The sequence below is a fragment of the Musca domestica genome, unplaced genomic scaffold, assembly GCF_030504385.1.
Source record: "Musca domestica strain aabys unplaced genomic scaffold, Musca_domestica.polishedcontigs.V.1.1 4, whole genome shotgun sequence".
Taxonomy (NCBI): domain Eukaryota; kingdom Metazoa; phylum Arthropoda; class Insecta; order Diptera; family Muscidae; genus Musca; species Musca domestica.
Window position 1 is genome coordinate 22,473,180 of NW_026712328.1, and position 24,328 is coordinate 22,497,507.

At 34.9% G+C, this 24,328-nt stretch overlaps 1 protein-coding gene across 1 annotated transcript in view; it reads right to left on the minus strand.

Moving 5' to 3' along the window:
* The window catches only part of LOC101891812 (probable serine/threonine-protein kinase roco5), a 350,337-nt gene that overhangs the window by 299,395 nt on the left and 26,614 nt on the right, over window positions 1–24,328 (minus strand). The window contains exon 2 of the mRNA XM_059126805.1: window positions 20,629–22,220. Coding sequence (XP_058982788.1) covers window positions 20,629–21,375 — 747 coding nt within the window. The 5' untranslated portion in view covers window positions 21,376–22,220. The remainder of the gene's footprint in view (window positions 1–20,628; window positions 22,221–24,328) is intronic.

Genomic DNA, 24,328 nt, shown 5'->3' on the forward strand with positions numbered 1-24,328 from the left:
AGCGATTTGCATAATTTTTTGTACAAACGTTCGTCATACTCCGAGTTAGGTTTTTAAAAAAAAAAAATAATGACCACGCCTCCTTTTACGCCCACTATTACGATTTATCTAAAATCTTTATATTTGCCAAAATAGTGAAGATATCGGTTTGAGAATTATTACACGAGATGCTGTTTGCTTTCCATCCAACCCTAAGTACTTATTTAGGGGCTGAGGAACGCGCCTACTTTTAAATCTATCTCTCTATATGTAAAAGAAAGTTGTGTTAGTTACTACGCTTATAACGTAAAGACCGCCGGTCTGATTTTATCGATTCAGACAAATTCGGAATTGCCTCTTGGCAGAAAAGCATAAAATCCAAAAAAATCGAGTAAAAATGTGAAATTTTGAACATTTTCATTTTGACTTTTAAAATGTACAATAGTAATGTTTTATATTGCATATTTTTTCCATTTTGACTTACTAATTTCGAATGTACATTTGTAGTGTTTTTTTTTTTTTTTATTTGGAATTCTAATATGATGTGTAGTTTTTTTTTTTTTTTTGTGGGTAGTAGAAAGCGACAACGGATAAAACTGTTATTTATAGACTTTATGTATTTATTGGGTAATACGAATAATATCATTTCAGAAGAGAATAAGATATGAAAATTCTAAAATCGGGAAAAATCGACAAGTTTTCAATGGAATCGAATTTCAAAATAATAGTACATTCTACCGAAAAACTTCGTAAGAACCTTTTAAAATTTGCGTAAAAAAATCAGCGAACCAGTTGAAGATTCTTTTTCTTTTTTTCAATTCTTTCTTTTTTCTATGTTGAAGTGTACATTTCTTATTGTTTTCAATTCTGAATGAATAATATTAAAAATGAAATGAATGCGCAATACGAAATGGCGATCTTTCATGTATAAAATTCCAGGACCTTCAGCTGGAAGATGAAAATTACCGCAAAAGCGTTATGCGGTTCATTTCAAAAAGTGGACCTGCTTCTTTCATATAACAATAATTCGTCCAATAAGAACTCAAAATGCAAAATACATTGGGACTGCAATCCGCGAAATACCGACTATAAAGGACGCAAAATAGTAGAGCGAATTCCTTCCAGAAATTTTTCCTAAACATTCGAGATAGCTTAAATCGCTTTGGCAGGTCATGATATGGGTCATACCCCCGATAACGGAACAACTCGATTTCAAGTATATTCTACATTTTAACCATATTTTTCGTTCTATTTTTGCCTTATGTTGATAATTGGCCACTTTTTCCATTTTGACATCTTTGTTTCTAAGGGGGAAGAAAACCTCTTCTCATAATTTTTTTATTTTTTGGAAAAGGGCCCATCTTAGTCTTGAGGCTACCTAAGGTAAAAAATCCTTGGGTAGAAAACCTACTTACAGATAATTATCCACATAGGCATTTATTTAAGTATAGTCCCCGCATTAGTATACCCCCAAGTTCACTTTCCCAACCAATGTGTGGTCAGAAAAGAAAATTTGATATTCTATTGAATTTTTAACCCCCAAGAGAATATTGGTTGGGAACGTTGATTTGGATGTACGTCTATATGAAGTAAACTCCGAAATGTCAATCTGGTACTCATTCAGTCCAAAAATTTTGGCATAAACATGAAAAAATACGAAATTAGAAAGTAACGCGGGATCTAAAATTTGTTTAATCGTCATTGAATTATACTATGATGAAAAATGTGGACTTTATTGGATCTCCAACGCACCATTTAAATGACAAAAAAATTAATGCTCATCTTTCGCCAATCGGAGCGAAAGAATAATTTTTTGGCTATTCTGACAACATTCTGCCTTCAAGTATGAGGTGGAGAAAACTAAATACAACGTAGTACGGGATTTTAAACGTTGGAAATACAAATTCCAAATTACAGCTCATTTGAATGGCAATTTTAAGCTTTTTACAATACCAAAAATTGAGCTGATTTTTCACATGGGGCTATTATAGATGTTAGGGCCGGCAACGCGGACCGGGCCAGCTAGTTTTATATAATAAATAACAGTCTAAAGATCATTTTATAACTTAAAAACATACAAAACAAGCATTTTTCTGTTATATTATTACATTAGGAACAGAAAAAAAGAGATTTGCCAGTAGTCGGCAGGGGGTGCCGATTACTAGAAAAATATCATTTTTGACCAATTTCACCAAAACTTGGTAAAAGTATTAAAATATAATCCAAAAACTACTCAAATAAAAAAATAGTTTTGAGTCGGCAGTTTCTTTTATTTGTGGTTTTTGACCATCTTTTCTAAATTAAGTAGGTTTTATAAATCAGCTATTTGACGTTGTAGATAGCGGTGGCATTTTTGAAAAAAATGTGCTTATCTAAAGAAAAAAGATCAATTCACAAATTCCAAATATAAGAACGGTACTTTTTATTTAATCTAATTTTTTTAATTGAAAATCCACACGTTTCTGAAGGTAGCCATGCTATTCTTGATTTTCTACCTATATTTGGTTTATAATGATAATTAAATAAAACACTATTTAAAATTCTGGATTAAACTGTGAAATAGTAATATAGCATTATTATATACTATTTGAAATAAAAAAATATACAAAATAATATTTTTTACTGAAATACCATATGCCGACTACTGGCAAATAGACATGCCGAGCATTGGAAAATAATGCCGACTACTGGCAAAAAAACTACTATTTTAGTAAAATTGCAAATTTTGCCAATTTAGTAAAAACAAATTCAATTTTTGTTTATTATTTCGAAAACTAAACAAAATTTGGAATCTGAACAATTTTATTTTTCTGCAATTGAAAGATTTCAATGTTGAAAGATTGAAAAATCGAAAATCCTAAAAGTACAGACTACCGGTACACTTACCCTAATATGTAGTTTTTTTTTGGATATCAGTCGGTTTTCCCGACAGATGTATGCCCTCAGCCTATGTTCGAAAATTTAATCTGTTATGATTGTTGACCCTCTATTGAGTGGGTTCCGAAGGAATTGTCCATTTCGTATCAGTTCTAAATAAATATAGCGACGAGCCATGTTTGGACTATATTGGTTACTTCCTTCACTTTATATGAGACACGCGATAATATTTAGAAAATGTTGAAATGTGCGTGAGGTACCAGATATAGCTGACCTAAGTATTCCATTTACATATTTCATCTAGTGCGGATAAAAATATTGGTATGGGCAAAATTACAATAAAATCGAACTTTTATATCCAATTTTATGCGAAATCACAAATTCCATATTCATTTCAGATTTCTGGTTGTGAAAAATATTTGGATATAGCAAGTTGTAAGAATTGCTGACTTGCTTCGCAAGTTATGGCAGATAAAAGATTTGAAAATTGTGACCCTTTGTGGGTGAGGTACTAGAAGGGGTTCACAGATATATATCATCTTCACAACAGATCTTGAGTTAGCAAAAATGTTTGTAAGTGTGAAATTTAAAGAGAGTTGGAAGCTTACTTCGCTTTCTTTGAGCATTCTGTATTTCAAATCTTGAACCCTATGTGGGGGAGGTACCAGAAGAAATGATCCGATCTCTACCATCTTTATAACAGGTCTTGTGTTGATGGAAACATGGAGATGTACCAAGTCTGAATGGAATCGGATATTAATTTCGCGTTTTACGAGCTTCATGGATATTCAAAATGTTGATCGTTTGTGGGGAGGTACCAGGAGGAGTGGACCGATATATCCCTTCTTCACACCAGATCTTGGGTTAATAAGAATAAAGTGATGTGTGGAATTTGAAGATAATCCGACTTCTATATCACATTTGTTGAGGATATAAATATTCAAACTTTTGACCCTTTATGGAGGAGGTACTTGATGGAGTGTACCGATATTGTCCATGTCCGCACCTGACGTAGAACTGATGAAAATATTATAATTTGCAAAGTTACAGCTAAAATGGATAATCCTTTCTCTTTCTTTTGTAGGGGAGGTACCAGAAGGAGTGGACCGAGGTTGCCCACTCTGAACTCAATCTATGTTTGATAATAATATTACGATGTACCATCTTGGACCAAATTGGATATTCCCTTCGAGAGTTATCATGCGCACCAGCCAGACAGACACATATCACACTGCTTTTATTAACCCAAGGTCTGGTGTGAACATCGAAGAAGATTCTATGTACAGGGTTGCCCATATTCGAAGAACCCATCTGGCAACGCCATAACTTTTAACAGAGATGTCACATCGCTTAATGACATACCGCGATTGAAGCGTCAGTCCAAGCAGATTTTTACCATGAACCAATACACGCCACGCGAGCGTTCTGAAATAGTTGAAATTTACATTCAACAGAAGAAGTCAATTGTGAAAACTCAACATGCTTTTAAAAGATTAAAAAATGTGAGAAGTGCGCCTTCTAAGAACACCATTTTCGTCTGGTAAGGCTCTTTCTAATCCGAAGAGGCCATATAAAAGTCGACCAAGGCGATCGGCCGAGAATATCGCTGCCGTACGAGCCAGTGTTGAGAGGTCCCCAAGAACATCCCAAAAACGCCGTTCTCAGCAGTTGGGCATGGCTCGGTCCACTTTACAACGGACGCAAAGAATGTTGCCTGCGGACAAGCCTCGTCGATTGGAATGGGCCCAAAGAGTCATGGGTCCGTCGAATATGGGCAACCCTGTACCTAAAATCAACTGATTTCAAGGAATCCAAATCCGTAAATTTCAAAAAATGTGGAATGAAAGTTCACTCCTTGTTTTAGGTTTCTTTGCGTTGTAAACTTTCAAAACACCTTTACACGTGTCTTCTATTTTTAGCTCTTCTTTCCTAATCTGTTGACTTTTCCCGGTAATTATTGAAAAAAATATTTTGTTCCACAGTGTAGTTCTCGTATTGTTATCAGTAATATTGCCGAAGACACCATCTGTCTATAATGCAAGGACTGCAAGGAATTATATTCCGAAAAAATTCTGAAAAGGGAAAAATTAGCCTCCCTATTTCGATTATTTTACGAGGTAAATTTTCAAAATGCCATTACACGGCTCTTTCCTTTTTTATCTATACTTTCACATTCTACTAGGGATTTATGCAATATTGGAAAAAAATTTTGTATCCTTAGAAAAACTTCCATCTTTCCATTTATTTCAAGAACTAGTTTTCAGCTGGGACCAATATTCTACAATTAAACAAAAAAGTCGATATCTAAGCGGTTTTACGGAAGTTGTCCTTAAATGCTCATGAAGGTAGAAGGTACCAAGTGTGCGAACTGTACAAAATTTTGAACACCTTGGCTTAGGATGAACGGATGAAGCTGAAATTTTGTATTGGGTTCCTTGTTGGTTTGTGATAAAGACGTAAAGAAAAGGCTGGAATATTCAGGCCTCTGTTGGTATCTGGGATTGAGATATGAAAGTGGTTTTTGAAATGTGTACTATAATTGTACGAAAAGTACTAAATTTAGTATTGGGTGAGGGAACAGAGCTGATATCCAGAAATTTGATAGAAATGTCACTGTTGGTGCCTGTGGTTAAGATATGGAGGTGGTTTAGGAAATGAGTACTATAATTCTTCGAAAAGTACTAAGTGGTACTAAATTTGGTAGTGGTTGATGGGATAAAGCTGATATCCTGAAATTTGATGAAATTGATAGATGTCATTGTTGGTGTCTGTAGTTAAGAGAAGGAGGTGACTTTGGAAATGTGTACTATGAACGTACAAAAGTACAAAATGCCACAAAAAGTGCCGTTGCGTGTTGGGATAGAGTTGAAGTTCTAAAATGTGATTGTGAGCTCACGGTTGAAATAATTTTGAACAGAAATATTAGATGGGGGTCCATTGTGTAATGATTTTATTAATAACCTTGGTAAATTTAAAAATGAAAGATTTTTCTTTCCAAAAAAAAAAAGGAAAAGTGAACGAATTGTACATTTTGAGTACTAAAAAGGCCTAAAACGAACTGGAACTTAGAATGCATCTATTTCTGCGAAGCTTCTGATTTTTTTTAGTTCATCTTATTATATCCTCCAAAAATAATGTCCATCTGCACTATAAATATAAATAGCAGAAATACTACAGTGAAGAAAATAATTGGGAGAAAGGTTAATTAGAAACTCCCCAATTGTTATAGAAAATATCTACACTCCCCTAGCGCATTTAAACCGGCTCTTGAAAATCATTTCACTTAATATTGTTAATTATATCCCAATTACATTACGTGTTTATGGTCATTTAAATAACAGACACCACACATACATATATATGTGTAAGTGGAAATATTTTTATGACAAAACTTGAAAATATGTTAATGCTCGGTCATTTGTGGGAGTGGAATATTATAATAATGGATTCATTAGAAAAGCCCAGGAATGGCAACTAAAATTTTATTTGATAAGAGTTCATCCCCCCAAAACTAATCTTTGTATTTTTTCGCCATAAAAAAAGAAAGAAAAAACTTTACGATTGAATTTAACTGCAAAGGGGAAAATTGTGAAAATGCGTGTTGTGGCTTTTTTTTACGGCTGCAAGTTTGTGGCAAAGCAACCAGTCGCCATTAGAAAGATATGTATGTACGTATGTATATTTAAATGAAATCAGTGCATTTATGAAATGTGATTTTTCTCATGTCGCCCTTTTCAGTGATTCAATTGCAAAGTACGACTATGTGTCTGTCTGTCTGCCCATCTCCTCCTATGAGGCTTGCTCCATATTTTTATTATTATAGCTATATTGATGGAAGGCCTGCTCTACCAAGAGTTTTGAACTTTGTACACCAGAGGTTAAATGAAAACTCCAACAAAATGAAGACTTTCAACACATAACCCGTACCACCATTTTCATCAACATCATATTTGAGGATGATGCCAGCCTGGCATGGCATAACTATGCTTGCAATAAACGAGCAAAAAAAACAACTTTTTTTCAATTGAATGAATGAAAACCATAGAAATGTTTGATGATGATTACGAAAATCATAAAGATAACAACAACAACTACGATCATCATAATCGCCATCACCACCAACACCAGCAGCATTGTGATGATTTTTGTGTCCATCCATCCGTCCATCTCTCCACACATCCATTCCGCCATCCATTCATCCATCCGCTTGCATGATGCTGTATTTTTTTACTACTTGGATGCAGCAACAACCCCAACGTGTTCCAATATGGGGCAATAACTGTGCACTGCTTAAAACAACAACCATATTAAGTATGAAAAAAAAGAGAAGAACAAGAAGAATAAGAATAGTAAAACAAAAACACAAAAAGAAAATAGAAATAGTAGAAAGAAAAATACAAAACTCAACATGAATTTCCATCAGAGGAAAACAAACTTTGTATGCTCCAGCACTTATGAATATGTTGGTGGTGATGTTGGCACTTGTTTGTTCGCATACCCTCAAGGGAAAATGTTCGTTAAAGCGGTGACAAAATAATGAAAACAAAATAAATAAATGTCTTCATCGAAGATTTTAAAGAATGGCTAAATGGAGAAAAAATTAGAATATTTTCGGTGTTCAAAAAAAAATGTTCGGAAATGAATTAATTGCCGAAAAGAAAGGAGACCTCAAAAAATAAGTGAAAGATTTGTATACTCTTTGGACCAACAATTTTTATTTGGTTTCCACCATTTAAAAATGTATGAATGATTAGCCCAATCTCGGGTTCTGAAAGACTTAATAAAGAGGGAGTGAAAATTATAGGGAGAAAGAGAGGGAAATTTATACATTTATAAAGGAATAATAAATTAAACATTACAAATTTTCTTAAAAAGTTGGAACAACTTAACTCCTTTGACAGGCTCAAATGAAAGGTCTCAGGGAGTACTTTCCGGATATCATATTAACGCTCAGACCAAATGGCTGAAACTAGAAATTTTCGACGAGGGTCAGTCATGGTGTGTAGGCGCGTGATAAGGCTGGGTATTTGGAACTTCGTACTAAAATACTACGAAAAGTACTAAAATATGAACACTTTGTTTAATGAAGTGAAGTGATGGAGTGCAGGATATAATGTAAACAAGTAAAAAAGCAGCAAATTTCAATCGGGCCGAACTTTTAATAACCTCCACAATTTGGAAGAAACTTGAAAAAAAAAATCCGAAAACTACCACTTAAATGAAAACCGTTATATGGGGACTATACGAAGACGTGGACCTGCGTACAACATTTTTTTCCATAGGCTGTAGTAGCCATTACGAACTTCAAATACGAAATTTGAGACAATTGCGGTGAATAATGTCGCTGAAATCATAAGAATACCGAATATCGGGAGGTACCGTTATTTAGGGGCAATACGATGACGTAGACCTGCATACAAAAATTTTTGGCATAGGCTGTAGTACTCATTACGAACTTCAAATAGGAAATAATTCCGGTAAATCATGTCGCTAAAATCATGGAAATACCGAATATCGGGGGGTATATGGGAGCTATACGAAAACGTAGACAGACATGGCCCATTTACGAAGTTAACTTGCCTACTGCAGCATGTAAGCAAAATTTTAGCCTTCTACCTCAATTCGTTCGAAAGATAGCATGATTACGAAATACAGACAGACAGAGAGACGGACATCGTTAGATCGCTAGATAAAATGGTTTTTAGAAATTCGAACTATAAGTTTACGAAATTTCGAATGTGGTACTAAACTTCCAAAATGGTACCATTTGGAGTTTTCTGAACGGATAGACTTAAAACCTTAAAATTTGGTATGAGAATCAAGGTTGGAAAGTAAGTTTTCATATGAAGGTGGTTTTGGAAATGTGTACCAAGTGTGCGAACTGTTCCGAATTTGGAACACGTTGGTTTAGGTCCTTGTAGGTGTGTGATAAAGAAGTACTGTGTACTACAAGTGCTTAAAATGTAAAACTTGATATAAATGTCGTTGTCCATGTGAAGCCTGGCCATATGGAGGTGACTTCGGAAATGTGTACTATATTTGGACGAATTGTACTGAATGATACTATATTTGTTATTGGGTGAATGCATAAAGCTGGAATCCTAAAGTTTCATATTAAGGTCTATGATGGTATCTGGTATTAAGATATGAAAGAGGTTTTAGAAATGTGTACTATAATTGAACGAAAAGTACTAAAAAAGACTTAAAAATTAAAGACTTTTTCTTTTGAAAAAATTATTTAGTGTAGCATGTAAATATTTTCCTGTTATTCTTTCCAAGAATAATACGTTAAACACTGAAAGTTGGCGAAAATTATATAAAGTTTTGGTTACATAAAAGATTGTCAACCTGAACAAATTGTGCATTTTGAGTACTAAAAGAAGTGAAATAGTATCAGTCGGTTTTACCGACAGATGTATGCCCTCAGCCTTGAGTTATGATTATTCAAACTGTTGACTCTTTATGGGGGGGGTTTTCGAAGCAATTGGCCAATGTTGACCATTTCGTATGTGACCTAAGACTTATATATCACAACGTGCCAGATTTGGACTATATCGACTACTTCCTATACTTTATATGAGATATGTGCAAATTTTTAGAAAATGTGAAAATATCATCTCCACTCCAAACCTTGGGTTGATAAAAAATATTGCGATATGTGTAATTTGAAGGCAATCGGACTCTTACATCACATTTTATAAGAGTTCTAATTATTCTAAATTTTGACCCTTTTTGGGGGGAGTGGACCGATATTGTCCATTTTCGAACCTGACCTTGCACTGATGCAAATATTAGGATTTGCAAAGTTGAGCAAAATCATTTTCTTTGAAAATTTTGACCTTTGGTGGTGGAGGTACTAGAAGGAGTGGACCGATATTGCCCATCTCCGAACTCGATCTAAATTTGACAATAATATTACGATGTACTAAGTTTGGATCAAATCGGATACTCCCTCGAGAGTTATCGGACGCACCAGCCAGACAGGCGGACGGACGGACATCGCTAGATCGACTCCAAATGTCTTGAAACGGATTTGGTCCAAAATGACCTAGGCTCTAAAACCGTTATTTCGATGAGGCACGTTTTCGCAGTATCAAATGATATATGGCTGAGGGTATAAAGACCTAACACGAACTGTTGGAACGACTCTAAAATGGTATGGTGAACTTTTCGCTGACGTAATAGCGACACTTGGTAGTTCGTAATTTTTAAGTTATATAGAAAAAGTGAAAAAGTGAAAAAGTATAATATATAATTCAGCTTTTTTGCCGGCTCTGACTATCGAGATCACAATTCTTGATTTTGTAGTTGGTAACACAAACCATGTGCCACTGTTACTCATTACTTAGTAATGAGTCAAATAAGTTCGTTTCCTTGAAATATGTATTGTGTTTCAACCTTCTAGAAATATAAAATGTACTTTTTTTTACATTACCTTGCTAGGGGTTGTTCGGTTCATGTGACTCGCAATTTGTTGGGAATAACAAGTTTCTTCTAAAATTGTCCATTGCTTGATTTTAAACATATAATTCACTATCTTTGAGCTTACTGGTAATGAAAGAAAATATGTACTTATCATTATTTCTGACCTGCTTGTAGAGCAAAAGATTTCAAAATAAATCAATAGTCCTCTTAACACACATATATTCTTTATTAATATTTTTCATTACTAAGACGTGTCCCTTTTCGTTTTTTCGTTATTAAAAAGTCTTCCAAAGCAAATCCTTCACACTCAAGAGATTACAAATACCCCTGTCATTACCAACCTGCATTTCTGCAGATGGATATTTCATTATACTACTCCAAAAGCTTCTATGCTAAGAATGTAAAAACAACAACAACAAAAAGGCAAGTGTTGAAAACTTTATGAGGACTTAGTGAAAAGGATTTGTTTGTTTTTTTTTTTGTCATTCGAGTATTTGCTTTTGAATGCCATTTCATAGAAATATCATGTATGTTTTTTTGATACAAAGAAATGAATAGAGTGGAAAAAGAAGCCTACAAATCCATGAGAAAGCTGCCTAGCGCAAATGTACCAATAGTTCAATGTCCAAAAGAGTTTTCGTTTTCCGGTTTTTACATCTTTTTTTCTATTTTGTATTTTCTTTTGTGTGGTTGCAACGGCAACGACAATAGTGGTGATGACGTTGTGGTTCTATTCAACAGTGATGATGCTTATGCCGCTGCATTTGTCAAAAAGCTGTGTGTGGCCCCTAAAAGACAACTTTATTTACATTGTTGTGGTAACAGATTTTCGAAATACACTCAGAAAATATTTGATTAAATGAAAGTTGATGTCAAAATAAATATTGTCAAATGATAATAACAAAAACAATATATAGAAAACTAATTTTTAAGATTTTTCATTTCCAATTTTTTTTCCTTCAATTTTTTTAAAGAATGGAATTTTTTGTGTTGTTTACGGGAAAGACAGTTTTTTTTTGCAAGAAAATGCGTTAGGTTCCTCCCAGTTGGATTTTTAATGAGATAAAGAAAACCTTTAGAAATAAAAGAATCGGGATTGAATTTTGGGTCCACCTCCAATTTCCAGTGAAATAGGTTGATAAAAAGTCTTCAAAATGTCACAAAGTTGATGTTACCGGTTTTCTGCTGTGGTGGTTTTTATCTATTACAAGTCTCAAATATCAAATTTAAAAATAGATATACTATAAGCGTGTCTAAAATCGCCAAAATGCCAAATATTTGGAAGTAACGCCTTATGACTGATAAAGAAATAGTAGAATAAGAAACAAATAATAATAATAATAATAATAATAATAATAATAATAATAATAATAATAATAATAATAATAATAATAATAATAATAATAATAATAATAATAATAATAAAAATAATAATAATAATAATACGAAAAAAGCCTATTACAAGAGTCTTCTGCCACAGAAGATAGAACCTATTACAAACTCTACATGCTGAATTTGAAACGATTCCCGAGAAAAATGTAACTAAAATCATCAGAATACCGAAAATGAAGAACTAACGAAACATGGGGTTCCAACAACAAAATGTGAACCTATATAGGCAAGGATCCGCAACAGGAGGTAGAACCCATTACGGACCCTAAATTTACACAACTCAGTAAGGAAATGAGTCCTACTTCATTATAATCAGTTACATGAGGACTATAGGAGATCGCGAACCCATATAGAGAATGTTCTGACACGGGAGATGGAACCTGTTACAAACTCTAAGTAACGAATTTCATTTGAAAATGTGATTTAAATGATTCCGAATCCGATCGGGAGGTACTGCCATAAGAGGGCTATAAGAAAACATGGGCCTATAAAATCAATTAGGTAGAACCCATTATTTGTTCGATAGGTAACGTGATTAAAACAGACAGACAGACTTCGCTAAATTAACTTAGAATTTAAAGCTGATCCAGAATATACAGGGTGAGATAAAAAAACTGTTGAGTTGTCAACAGCATTTAAATGTTATTGAATAAAGGCAAAAAACGTCGGAAATAGCATTAACTTTTAGAATAAGTTTAGATGTGTTCGAATTGGTCACCTTTGGCACGAATTATGGCTTTCAAACGGCCAATGAAAACGTCACAAGCTGCCTGAATGTTGGTCTGTAGTATTTTGTCCCATTCCCGGGGGACAAACGCTTCAGCTTGAGGTGATCGACACTTTGGTATTATTTAGTGCCAACCTTGCTTTCCGAAATACTCCGGACACAATAGTCCAATGGATTAATATCCGGAGATTTTGGTGGCTATTGTGCGCTGGGAATGAATCGAGGAACCTCATTTTGCAACCATTCTTGGATGGCGCGTGCTGAGTGCGATGGTGCTGAGTCTTGTTGGAATGACCAAGGTCTGCAGCCAAATGTTTGCGTGACAAAGGCTTTAATATACCCTCCAGAATATTTTCGCGAATATTCGGCATTTATTCTGATGCCACAGTCGATTAATACGAGCGGAGAGCGACCATCGGATGTTAAAGCGGCCCACACCATCACCATGGCCGGCGCTTGAGTTCTGGTGGCCAACCGAAGGTACACATTTTCAGATGACATCTTTGGTAAGTAAACACGATCATTTTATTTGTTACTCATCGGAGAAAACAAAATTCGGCAGATTATAAATTTCGGTGAGTCAATTTTCATTCTGTTGCGGTGAAAGTTCTAGCACTTTTTGAAATTTTTATGGCTTTACCCGAGCTCATTTTTCAATATTTGCGGAATGGAATATTGCGATATATTCTGCTGGCGAGCCATTTTTCGGCAACTGCAACGCGGGTTTCGATCAAGTCGCTTCTTTACTTTTCGAACCACTTCCTTGACGTCGGACTTCGCTACCAGTATCAGGTAACGAGCGATGGTGCGAGACACAAAAGATTTATTCACATTTAAGTGCTGGAGTGCTACCGATAGCTTTTTGTGGTTTTCCAGCCAAATATAAAGAAATCACACTATCACGCTTAAATTTCATCACAAATAACTTCTTTTGAGGAAAATTCTTACCAAAATGCTTTTGTACTTGTAAACAATATAATGAGCTGTCACTGGAATAATTTTAACAGCTGTCGGACGAGTGGCTTAGAAATGACAGCAGTCTGAAGTTGGTTGCAGTTTTTTTATCTCACCCTGTATTTTCTCAAAACATTCACTTGAATTTCAATATCCTGGAATGTATACATATCAATGGTCTTATGTTCGAATCGAGAAACTATTAGTAAACATCGGACAATTGTTAATACAAAATTAGATTTGAAATCTTTTCTTCATTATCCAGAGACCTCGTTCATCTAAATTAACAGATAAAAACAAACACTTTACAATGAGGCAGGTCATTGCTTCAAAGAGATAAGTCTATTTTTTGTGTGCGATAATAAATTGAAACATTCATCTCACATAATTAATTATAACAAGACACAGCGTGATCATATAAAACAAAAGCTATGGTGGATGTTACCAAAAACAATTTTTACCCACAGTTTCACTTTGAAGAAATTTAATGGTCTGCTTCGGTTGTATTTCTTGGCCTATTCAATTGTTTGTTTTTTTTTTTTTTTTTTTTTTTGTTTTTTCAAGAAGCACATTATATGCTTTGTTATTAAAATACACGGGAGAAACCCAACCAACAAAAATTCAATAATAAAAAAAAAAAATTGTTGTTATACTTTTAAATGCCAAAGATTTATTCACCAACATGATGGCTGTTTTAGAGTGTTTGTTTTTTTTATTACAGTTTTGTAAATTAAAATCAAACCAAAGCTAGGTAAGCTACGAAAAAAAAACTGCTTACGCCGCATAATACATATTTTCACTTTTATGCGAGGAATGCACTCTAATAAAACTGGGAGCAAAAAAAAAAAAAACAAACAACAACCATGGGATACTTTTTCAAAAAAGGAAAAAACTTCGTCTACAGTTCCATTGTTTTGCAAAACTGCATCTCGAGAATGAATGAAGTACCGCCGCAACCACTAGCGCCAACACTGACAACAGTATAAATGAATACCAACTCTAAGCCATGGCATGAATGTTCAACATGTGATGTACAATGTAAACAAAAAAAGCAATAACAAGTCTGGTAATTTTAATTGTTAAAAACTATATGTACATAAAAAAAAAGTAACAACTCGAATAATAGTAAAAAATAAATCTGAAAATGTAATGTCTTTCTCTGTCTTAACGGTCGTTGATTTCAGTTAATTTAAAACACTGCACCAATTAAAAGTGAAAATAAATGTAATTTTAATTAGCTTAAATGTAAAAAGGCTGCAGAATACCAAAGGTTGGTGTGAAACAAAGCTTAATCCCATTGCAAAATATACAAACAATTTTAGTGAATTTTTTGGAGGAGATATTAAGAAATAGTTATTCACATTTACAATATTTTTTTTTTTTTTTTTTTTTTGAAACTAAGCTTGACTTTAGAGGTTTCAGTATAAAAGATTACTGTTATTATATACTGATAATTATAAATAAAATACAAAGTTGCCCCAACCCATTACACTTCCGAAAAATAATCAGTTCATAGATGCTGATGTTGTTTTGTGAGTAGTTGCTGGTACCAAAATAAAGTTTATATACCCATGATTTGGTAATGAGATTTTTTTTAATGCACTCGCATGGCCTACATAACCCATTACAAAATAATGTAGTAAACATGCGATAGATTCTATTGGCAGTGAGTTAAAAAATGGGGTACAAAATAAACAACTTAATTTCCCCAAAGAAAAGTAGATGAGAAACGGTGTCAGTGTACAGATCGCACTGCTGTGTTCTCTCCAGATCACCGATTTGCCTAGTTTTACTCGTAAGCGTCAAAAACACGCTAGTTCGAAGAGTACGAGTTTTGAAAGCAGTTTAATCTACGCTCTTTTGAATTGTGTGGAAGCGCTCTAAACTACTTTTGTTGAAAAACAAGAGAGCGAAAGAGATTCATAACGTAGGAAAAAGAGTAGGAGAGAGAAATCTAGTGGAAAAACATTTGTTGGCTGACTTCAGATTGCTGTCATTTCTAAGCCACTCGTCCGACAGCTGTTAAAATTATTCCAGTGACAGCTCATTATATTGTTTACAAGCGTACAATAGCATTTTGATGAAAAATTTTTTGAAAAAAAGTTATTCGTGATGAAATTTAAGCGTGATAGTGTGATTTCTTTATATTTGGCTGGAAAACCACAAGTGGTTATCGTTAGAGCTCTCCAGCATTTAAATGTGAATAAATCTTTTGTGTCTCGTAAACTCGCTAGTTACCGTGATACTGGTAGCGTAGCCCGACGTCAAGGAAGTGGACGGAAAAAAATAACTGCATCAGCAGAAATGGTTCGAAAAGTAAAGAAGCGACTTGATCGAAACCCGCGTCGCATTGATCGAAAAAAGGGCTCGTGACCTGAACATATCGCAATATTCCATTCGGCAAATATTGAATAATGAGCTCGGGGTAAAACCATTGAAATTCCAAAAAGTGCAAGAACTTACACCGTAACGGAAAGAAAATAGACTCAAAATAGCTAAAGAGTTGCTTAGCTTGGCCGAAATGGTGAACTGCCGAATTTGCAGCAGTTTGTAAACAAACAAAATGATGTGTTTACTTGCCAAAGAGGTCAGCTGAAAATGTGCACCTTTGGTTGACCGCCAGAACTCAAGCGCCGGCCATGGTGATGGTGTGGGCCGCCATCAGAATAAATGCCGAATGTAATCGCAAAAATATTCTGGAGAGTGTATTAAAGCCATGGGCACGCAATCACTTCGGTTGCAGACCTTGGACATTCCAACAGGACTCAGCACCATCGCACTCAGCATGCACCACCCAAGAATGGTTACAAAATGAGGTTCCTCGCTTCATTTCCAGCGCACATTGGCCACCAAGATTTTCGGATACCAATCCGTTGAACTATAGTGTCTGGAGTATTTTGGAAAGCAAGGTTGGCACAAAATACCAAAGTGTCGATCACCTCAAGCAAATGCTTCGCCGGAAATAGGCCAAAATCCCGCAGAGCAACATTCCGGAAGCGTGTGACGGCTCATTGGCCGTTTGAAGGCCATAATTCATTCCAAAGGTGACCAATTCAAACAAATCTAAACTTATTCTAAAATTTTAAGCTATTTCCGACATTTTTTGCTTTCATTCTATAAAATTAAAAAAAAGTAAAAATTATGCCGTTTGATTTTGTTGCAGTTTTTTATTTATATTATATATTATATATTATTATTATGTATATTTTTGATCAGCGTAAAATTCTAAGCCGATGTAGCTCTGTCCGTCCGTCCGTCTGTTGTAATCACGCTAGAGTCAAAACGAATATAGATACGAAGCTAAAATTATGCACAAATCAGCCTTTTTTCTGCAGGCAGGTCAAGTTCGAAGATGGGCTATATCGGTCCACGATATTGTATAGTCCCCATATAACGGCACACTTTCGATATTCGGTATTTTGATGATTGTGGTCAAATTTTTCAATGATATTGTCTGAAAATCCGCACATGGATTTCCTACTGAGTGCTTTACCCCCTCGAAGAGTATTGTCTATATAGGTATCTCTCGCTCTCCACTAATAAACAAACGTTGATTTTATAAAAACAACAATAAAGGGATTAAACCTGACCATTTTGCAACAACAAAATGCTATGGTATCCCAAACAAACAAGTCAGCACTGTTCCATTTCGTATTTAGAGTTTATAATGGGATTTACAGGTCCAATATCTCGGTACCTCCCTATATTCTGTATTTTGGTATGGTATCCCAAACAAACAAGTCAGCACTGTTCCATTTCGTATTTAGAGTTTATAATGGGATTTACAGGTCCAATATCTCGGTACCTCCCTATATTCTATATTTTGATAATTTTAGGTACAATGTTTACCGAAATTGTTTGAAATTTTGTATTTGAATTTCCTAATAGGTACTACAGGCTGTAACAGAAAGTCGTCCATGCAAGTCCAAGTCTTCGTACAGCTCCAATATAACAGTATTTGGATTTTGTAATGACTGATGACAAAATATACCTATGCAGGTACACGTCTATGTCTAGACTCCAAAATAACAACTATAATCGGTATTTTTAAGATTTTAACAGATTTTTTAACGGATTTTATTTTATTGAAAATTTACAAATTCGTTCCAAATGGGGGAGGGTATTCAAAGATCGAATGTGCAGTAAAAAGGGAACTTTGTATCATGACTACCGGCTAACAGTTTTTGATCTGGCTGCACCATTCATATTTCAAAACGCCAAAACTATATTTTTTTGTCGACCATACAAGGCAGAAGGGAACAGAAAAATATATTCTATGTAACTGCTGCATATAACGTAGACCAAAAGTTTATATAGAGCCTATTATGTAATGTAACTAGGTTTTCAGCCAAACCTTTCAAGTGAAACAATATTAGATTAAATTGTTTTTTTTTTTTAAACCAATACCTACATCAAAATTCCTATAAAATAAATTTAAAAATGTATACACTTTCAAATAACGCGAAAATAACCAAGCACACGATAAGATATAGCATTTATAATTAGTGTTTAATTTTATATTCCCCAAAGTCTGCAAATGAGAACTACCGTTTAACATAACACGTACCCGCGGCAGCAATAGCACATCTTTGATTTTTTTCTCTCTCTTTTAAAATTAACTTTTCATTTCGTCGTTGGCCATACGTCTCTTTGAATACTGCAATTAATTTTATGTGTTTTAAAACTCCAATTTTTATTGCTTTTTTCTTTTGCGTCTTATTGAAGCGCTGATTTAGACAACTAACCGTGAATATTAAATCGAAACATGCATGCAGACAGTCAGGCAGCCAAAGTTATTTCCCCCTACAAGCTTTAAGCGCGAATCAAACGAATTTATTTGAATTCATTGGCTTCTGATACACAATTGGAAATGTTATTTGTTTTTGGATGGCCGGCCACTGATAATTATGATTTTTGTGTACTTTCTAAATTGTTATCTTCATTTACCAATTTCAATTATGAGATAATACTACTTTTTGCCAAATGCAAATGAAAATTAAATACCGACAGAATACCTCCTAAATATCTCCTACAGATAAAATATTTTTAATACGGCTTTTCAATAACCTGAAGCTCAACGCAAATCAACATACTAAAGGGTGATTGTTTAGCTATAATCTTTTTCACAACTCTGGTTTAAACAGCCCACGGGTGTTTCCTGTTATGTTTCACTGTAAAACATCTTCAGTTTGGTCTATAATTTAACCTTGCAAATCATTGAATTTTAATATAACAAGTTAAAAAGTATCAATCGGTTTTTCCGACAGATGTATACCGTTAGCCAATGTTCGATTATTTAAAAATATTTTGACTTCTGTTATGATTATTAAGGGGTTGATCCTGTATTGGGTAGGTTCCGAAGGAATAGGCAAATATATGTATTGAAAAAAAAAAAATAGGCAGATATAAGTATTGAAAATGTTGAACCTGAACGGGAGGTACCAGTAGGTGTGGACGGATATATCCCATCTTCACAAGAGATCTTGGTTTAGTAGAGATAATGGGATGTCAGAAATATGAAGAGAACCGGATGCTTATTTCGGATTTTATAATCGTTTGACCATTTACCTTAAGGACCTCCCTTACCTTTTTTTTGAAAATTTCGATCTTTTATGAGTATGGTACCAGAAGGACTGAACCGATATTGCCCATCTCCGAACTCGATCTAAATTTGAGAAGAATATAGAATAGTTATCGTGCGCACCAGCCAGCCAGACACTAGATCCAAATTTTCTGAAACAGATATGGTCTAATGAGACATAGGTTCTAATACCGTTATTTCGATAAGGCACGTTTTGGCCGTATCAAATGATATATGCCTATCTTTGGCTGAGGGTATAAAAATGCGTGCTCTGTTAAGTTTCAAAAAAGAATAAAGATGAAGCTCGTTTTTGGTTCACTGGGTACGAAAATAAGCAGAACTGTCAATTTTTTAATTAAAGATCAGCCAAATGAATTGATAAAGCTACCAGTACAAAAGTTAAAAGTGGCATCATTGAACCTTCATTTCTTCAAAAATATATCGCGAATCAAATGGTGCGCGCTCCAACCTTGTTTTGCCCGAAATGCAAGAACTTGCCTGCAAGACATGTGGTTTCAACAAGACGGCGCCACATGCCACACAGCACACGTAACAATGGACTTATTGAGAGGCGAGGTCGTCACCAGCCAAATCGTGCGATTTAACGCCTAAAAATTATTATTTGTGCAGCTATAAAGCAGTTAAAGCTCGTGTCCATACAATTAAGGCATTGGAAGAAAATATTGAAACATATTTTTAACCCCTTTTTATACCCTCCAACCTAGTATGGAGGGTATATTATGTTTGCCATTCCGTTTGTAACATCTCGAAACATACATTTTAGACCCCACAAAGTATATATATTCTTGATCAGCATAAAATTCTGTGTCGATTTAGCGATGACCGTCCGCTTATCCGTCCATGTGGAAATCACTCCAGCTTCCGAACAAAATGAAGTAGGCTGATTAAATTTTGCTCAAATGTATATTATGCCTGCAGGACTTTTGGTATTAAAAATGGGCCATGTAGGTCCACGCATTCGTATAGCCCCCCTATAATGATACCTCCTTATCTTAGGTATTTCGGTGATTTACGCGACATTCACCGGAAATGTTTAAAATTTGGTATTTAAAGTTCGCTATGGATACTACAGCCTGTGACAGAAAATTGTCCGTGCAGGTCCACGCCCGCATTTAACAGCACCTACCGATATTCCGTATTTTGATGATTTTAGCGAAATTATTCTCTGGAATTGTTTCAAATTTGGTATTTGAAGATCGTAATAGATACTACAGCCTATGACAGGTGCAGATAAACGGCTTCGTATAGCCCCCATATAACGGTACCTCCCGATATTCGGTATTTTGATGATTTTACCTACATTATTCGCCGAATTTTCTTTTTTCAAATTTCGCATTTGTATATTGTAATAACTTAGAACGAAAGTTGTCTATACAGGTCCACGTGGTCGTATACAAACGGCCACATTCGGCATTTTTAGAATTTTAACAGAATTTTTAAACACATTTTATTTTTTTTTTTTTTGAAAATTGCAAAGTTTGTTCCGAATGATGAAGTTATTCAAAATTCGGGCCGGCCGTATTTACAGTTTTTATACTCCTTTATTTATTTTTATTTTATTTTGAATTAATTACACCTTTACTTTTATTGCTATTTTTTAGTTAATACTTAATAATATTTAATTGATTAAATATTTTATTTATCTACTCAAAATTTATTTTCACCAACTTACCTTATAAACTTCTGAAAAGAATCCCGAACCGATTTTCTCCTTAACAAAATCATCCACTGAATATAGGGCCGATACGGCCGTACGTAAGGCCTTGCACGATGGACCGGTAACCAAACGATCCGAGGATATTGTACGCGACACGGGTGGCGGTTGTATACCACTCATTGAGGCGGTTGTTGTTGTTGTAGAACAACCATTTGCTGTAATGGCACTGCCATTGTAAAGGACATCACCACCATTTTGGGTGCGGGAATTTTCAACAGCTGCTGCGACTACTGTAGCACCGCTACAACTACTGCTACCATTTTGTGTGGGCGAGGAGGTGGTGGTCATATTTGTTGTAACATAAGCACACATTATTGTGGGTACGGTTGTTTGACCACTGTTTGTGTTGGAGGAGGAGGACGAGAATGTGTTGTTGTTGTTGTTGGAAGTACTTGTTGTTATAGATTTAAAACTTGGAGTTGTTGATTTTTTGGCACTATCAACTTGATCGTACGAAATTAATTTATTGTCATTTGTGGTTGTAGTCAACTTTGTTGATGCTGTTGTTGTTGTTGCAGCCTTAATGCTATTGGCGACATTCACCTTGGGGGGATTTGACACTTGTATGGTTTTCTTCATTGATTGCATTTGTTTTGGCTTTAGGTTTGATGATGACGACGACGACGACGGCGAAAAAGACGATGTTATGGCTGACGTGGCAATAGACGGCGGACCAGGACCACTGTGTTGATTCAAATTCATTATTATCACCGTTGATAAACGCGTACCAGCGCGTTTGTCTTTTGCTCGAACATTACCGTTTTAGAAAACCGAGAAAAACGATGCAGTTATACGAATTGAAGAACAATAAAACCGAAATTGAGGCAACTACCGAACGCACTTTAAGTAAGTTGTTAAGGATTTTTTTTTTTGTAATTTTTCTTAAAGAACGGCCAAAGGAGGGGGAAGGAAAATTATGTATAACACTTTTTTTAGAAATTTTGAAATTTGAATTTTCTTTTAATTTTGTATGCCAAATTTGACAAATTTCTCCAAAAAACAAATAAACATTAAAAAAAGAAAATACAATCGAAACTCTTTCGTATAACCACCGAATACAATCAATCTTTTTTATATCAATCACTTATAAGGAGGCCAGCTCACCAACACATCTCTCCGTGGTAAGTGGAATATTTTTTAACGGATTTTCAAAATGACTTAACAGATTTGTAACGATGATGCTCTTTGATCGATCGAATCACATCACTTCTTTCTTTGTGGATTTTTTTGGACTTGCTGGCTGGCTTTCTTCTTCTTTTGTTATTATTATAATTATTTTGTTGATTTTATATATCAAAAAAATTTAATTAAGCGATTATTTTTGAATTCTTTTTCTTTTTCTTGTTGTTGATGATTTCGTATCTGGAATCCGTTTGTTTTAATTCTTTTGATTGGTTGTTTGACTTTCACACATTTTTATTTTTATTGTATTTTTATTTGCTGTTGCTGCTGCTGCTGCTGCTGCTCTTGATCATCAGCATCATCATCAAGATGTGCTTCTATTGTCGCACTTCTTCGGTGCCCTTGTGTCTCAGCAGCGATAGATTCTGCAAATAATGAAAAGGAAAAGAAGAAAAATAAACATTAATTAAAATTTGTTGTTTATCTCTTAATTTATGAAATGTTTGAATATCTGCAATGAATGAATGCACTTTTTTTTGTTTACAAACAACGTATTTATTTAAGAAATTATAAATATTAAATATTTATTTAACAAATTAACTTGGCAAGTGGCACAGAACTCCAACGGCAATAAGTAAATGGCGTAGTCCAGTAGCATACACGATACAGACCGTGTGAGCGTAAAATACGAAGAAGAAGATGTATAAAATTTTGTAAAAAATAATTACTGGAAACCCCTAGTAGGATTATGAAAGTAGAGCTAAAAATGACAGAAATTTTTGGTATTTTGGTATTGACCTTTTGAAAATATTCATCGCAAACCAACCTACTTGAGAGGGCAAACTCCCCAAACACACTTTTTAAATTTTGGAATTAAGACTTCTGTTAATCCATACATTTTAGGTACTCTTCACCAATAATACTGATACGAGGATTATTTCGATCGAACATTTTGAACACTAAAGCGACTCACAAACAAGTTGTTTTGGGCCTTTTTTTTTTCAAAAAAAAAATTGAACAGGATCGTGAGGAGTCTAACTATTCCACAAAAGAGGGATGGAAAAAAATATTCTTCATCAAATTTTAACTTGACCAAAGCAAAAAAATTCTATTTCCGTTATAAATCAAGTAAATTTTACCAACAAAAAAATTGAAAATATTTCCACTTCTTTCAAGAATATATCGGTCGACTCCTTCTGGTACCACCCACACAAAGGGTAAAAAATGTGAATAACCAATACAAATAACCAAATATAAATGCGTAGTAAGGATCCGATTCCCTTCAAATTTCACACGTATCTCCCCCACAAAAGGTCACAATTTTCAATATCTATACAGTGGGAGATAAAAAAAACTGAAACAAAGTCAAACGCCACCATAGCATTAAAATTTAGAATAAGTTTAGATTTGTTCGAATTGGCCACCTTTGGCACGAATTATGACCTTCAAACGACCAATGATACCTTCACACGCTGCCCGAATGTTGCTCTGCGGTATTTTGGCCCATTCCTGGCGAAGCGCTTGCTTGAGGTGATCGACACTTTGGTATTTTGTGCCAACCTTGCTTTCTAAAATACTTCAGACACAATAGTGCAACGGATTGGTATCCGGAGAATTTGGTGGCCATTATGCGCTAAACATGGAGCGAGGTACCTCATTTTGTAACCATGCTTGGATCCAGACACAATAGTCCAACGGATTGATATCCGGAGATTTTGGTGTCCATTGTGCGTTGGCATGTCCAAGGTCTGGGCCCAAAATGTTTGCTTTAATACACCCTCCGAAATATTTTTGCAATAATATTAATACGAGCGGAGAGCGATCATCGGCTGTTATGGCGGCCCACACCATCACCATGGCCGGCGCATGAGTTCTGGTGGCCAATCGATGATGCACATTTTCAGCTGACCTCTTTGGCAAGTAAACAAGATCATTCGTAAACCAAATTCGGCAGTTCAGCACTTTCGGCCAAGTGAAGCAACTCTTTAATTCTTTTGAGTCTATTTTCTTTCTGTTGGGGTGTAAGTTTTTGCACTTTTTGGAATATCAATGGCTTTACCCCGAGCTCATTTTTCAATATTTGCCGAATGGAATATTGCGATATGTTCAGCTCACGAGCCATTTTTTGGCTACTGCGACGCGGGTTTCGATCGAGTCGCTTCTTTACTTTTCGAACCATTTCTGCTGTTGTTGCTGTTCACTTCCGTCCACTTCCTTGACGTCGGGCTACGCTACCAGTATCACGGTAACGAGAGATGGTACGAGACACAATACGTTTATTTACATTTAAATGCTGGAGTGTTCTAAGGATAGCCACTTTTGGTTTCCCAGCCAAATATAAAGAAATCACACTATCATGCTTGAATTCCATCACGAATAGTTTTTTTCTGGAAAATTCTCACCAAAATGCTTTTAAACAATATAAAGAGCTGTCACTGGAATAATTGTAACAGCTGTCGGACGAGTGGCTTAGAAATGACAGTAGTCTGAAGTTGGTTGCAGTTTTTCATCTTACTCTGTATATCTCTTATAA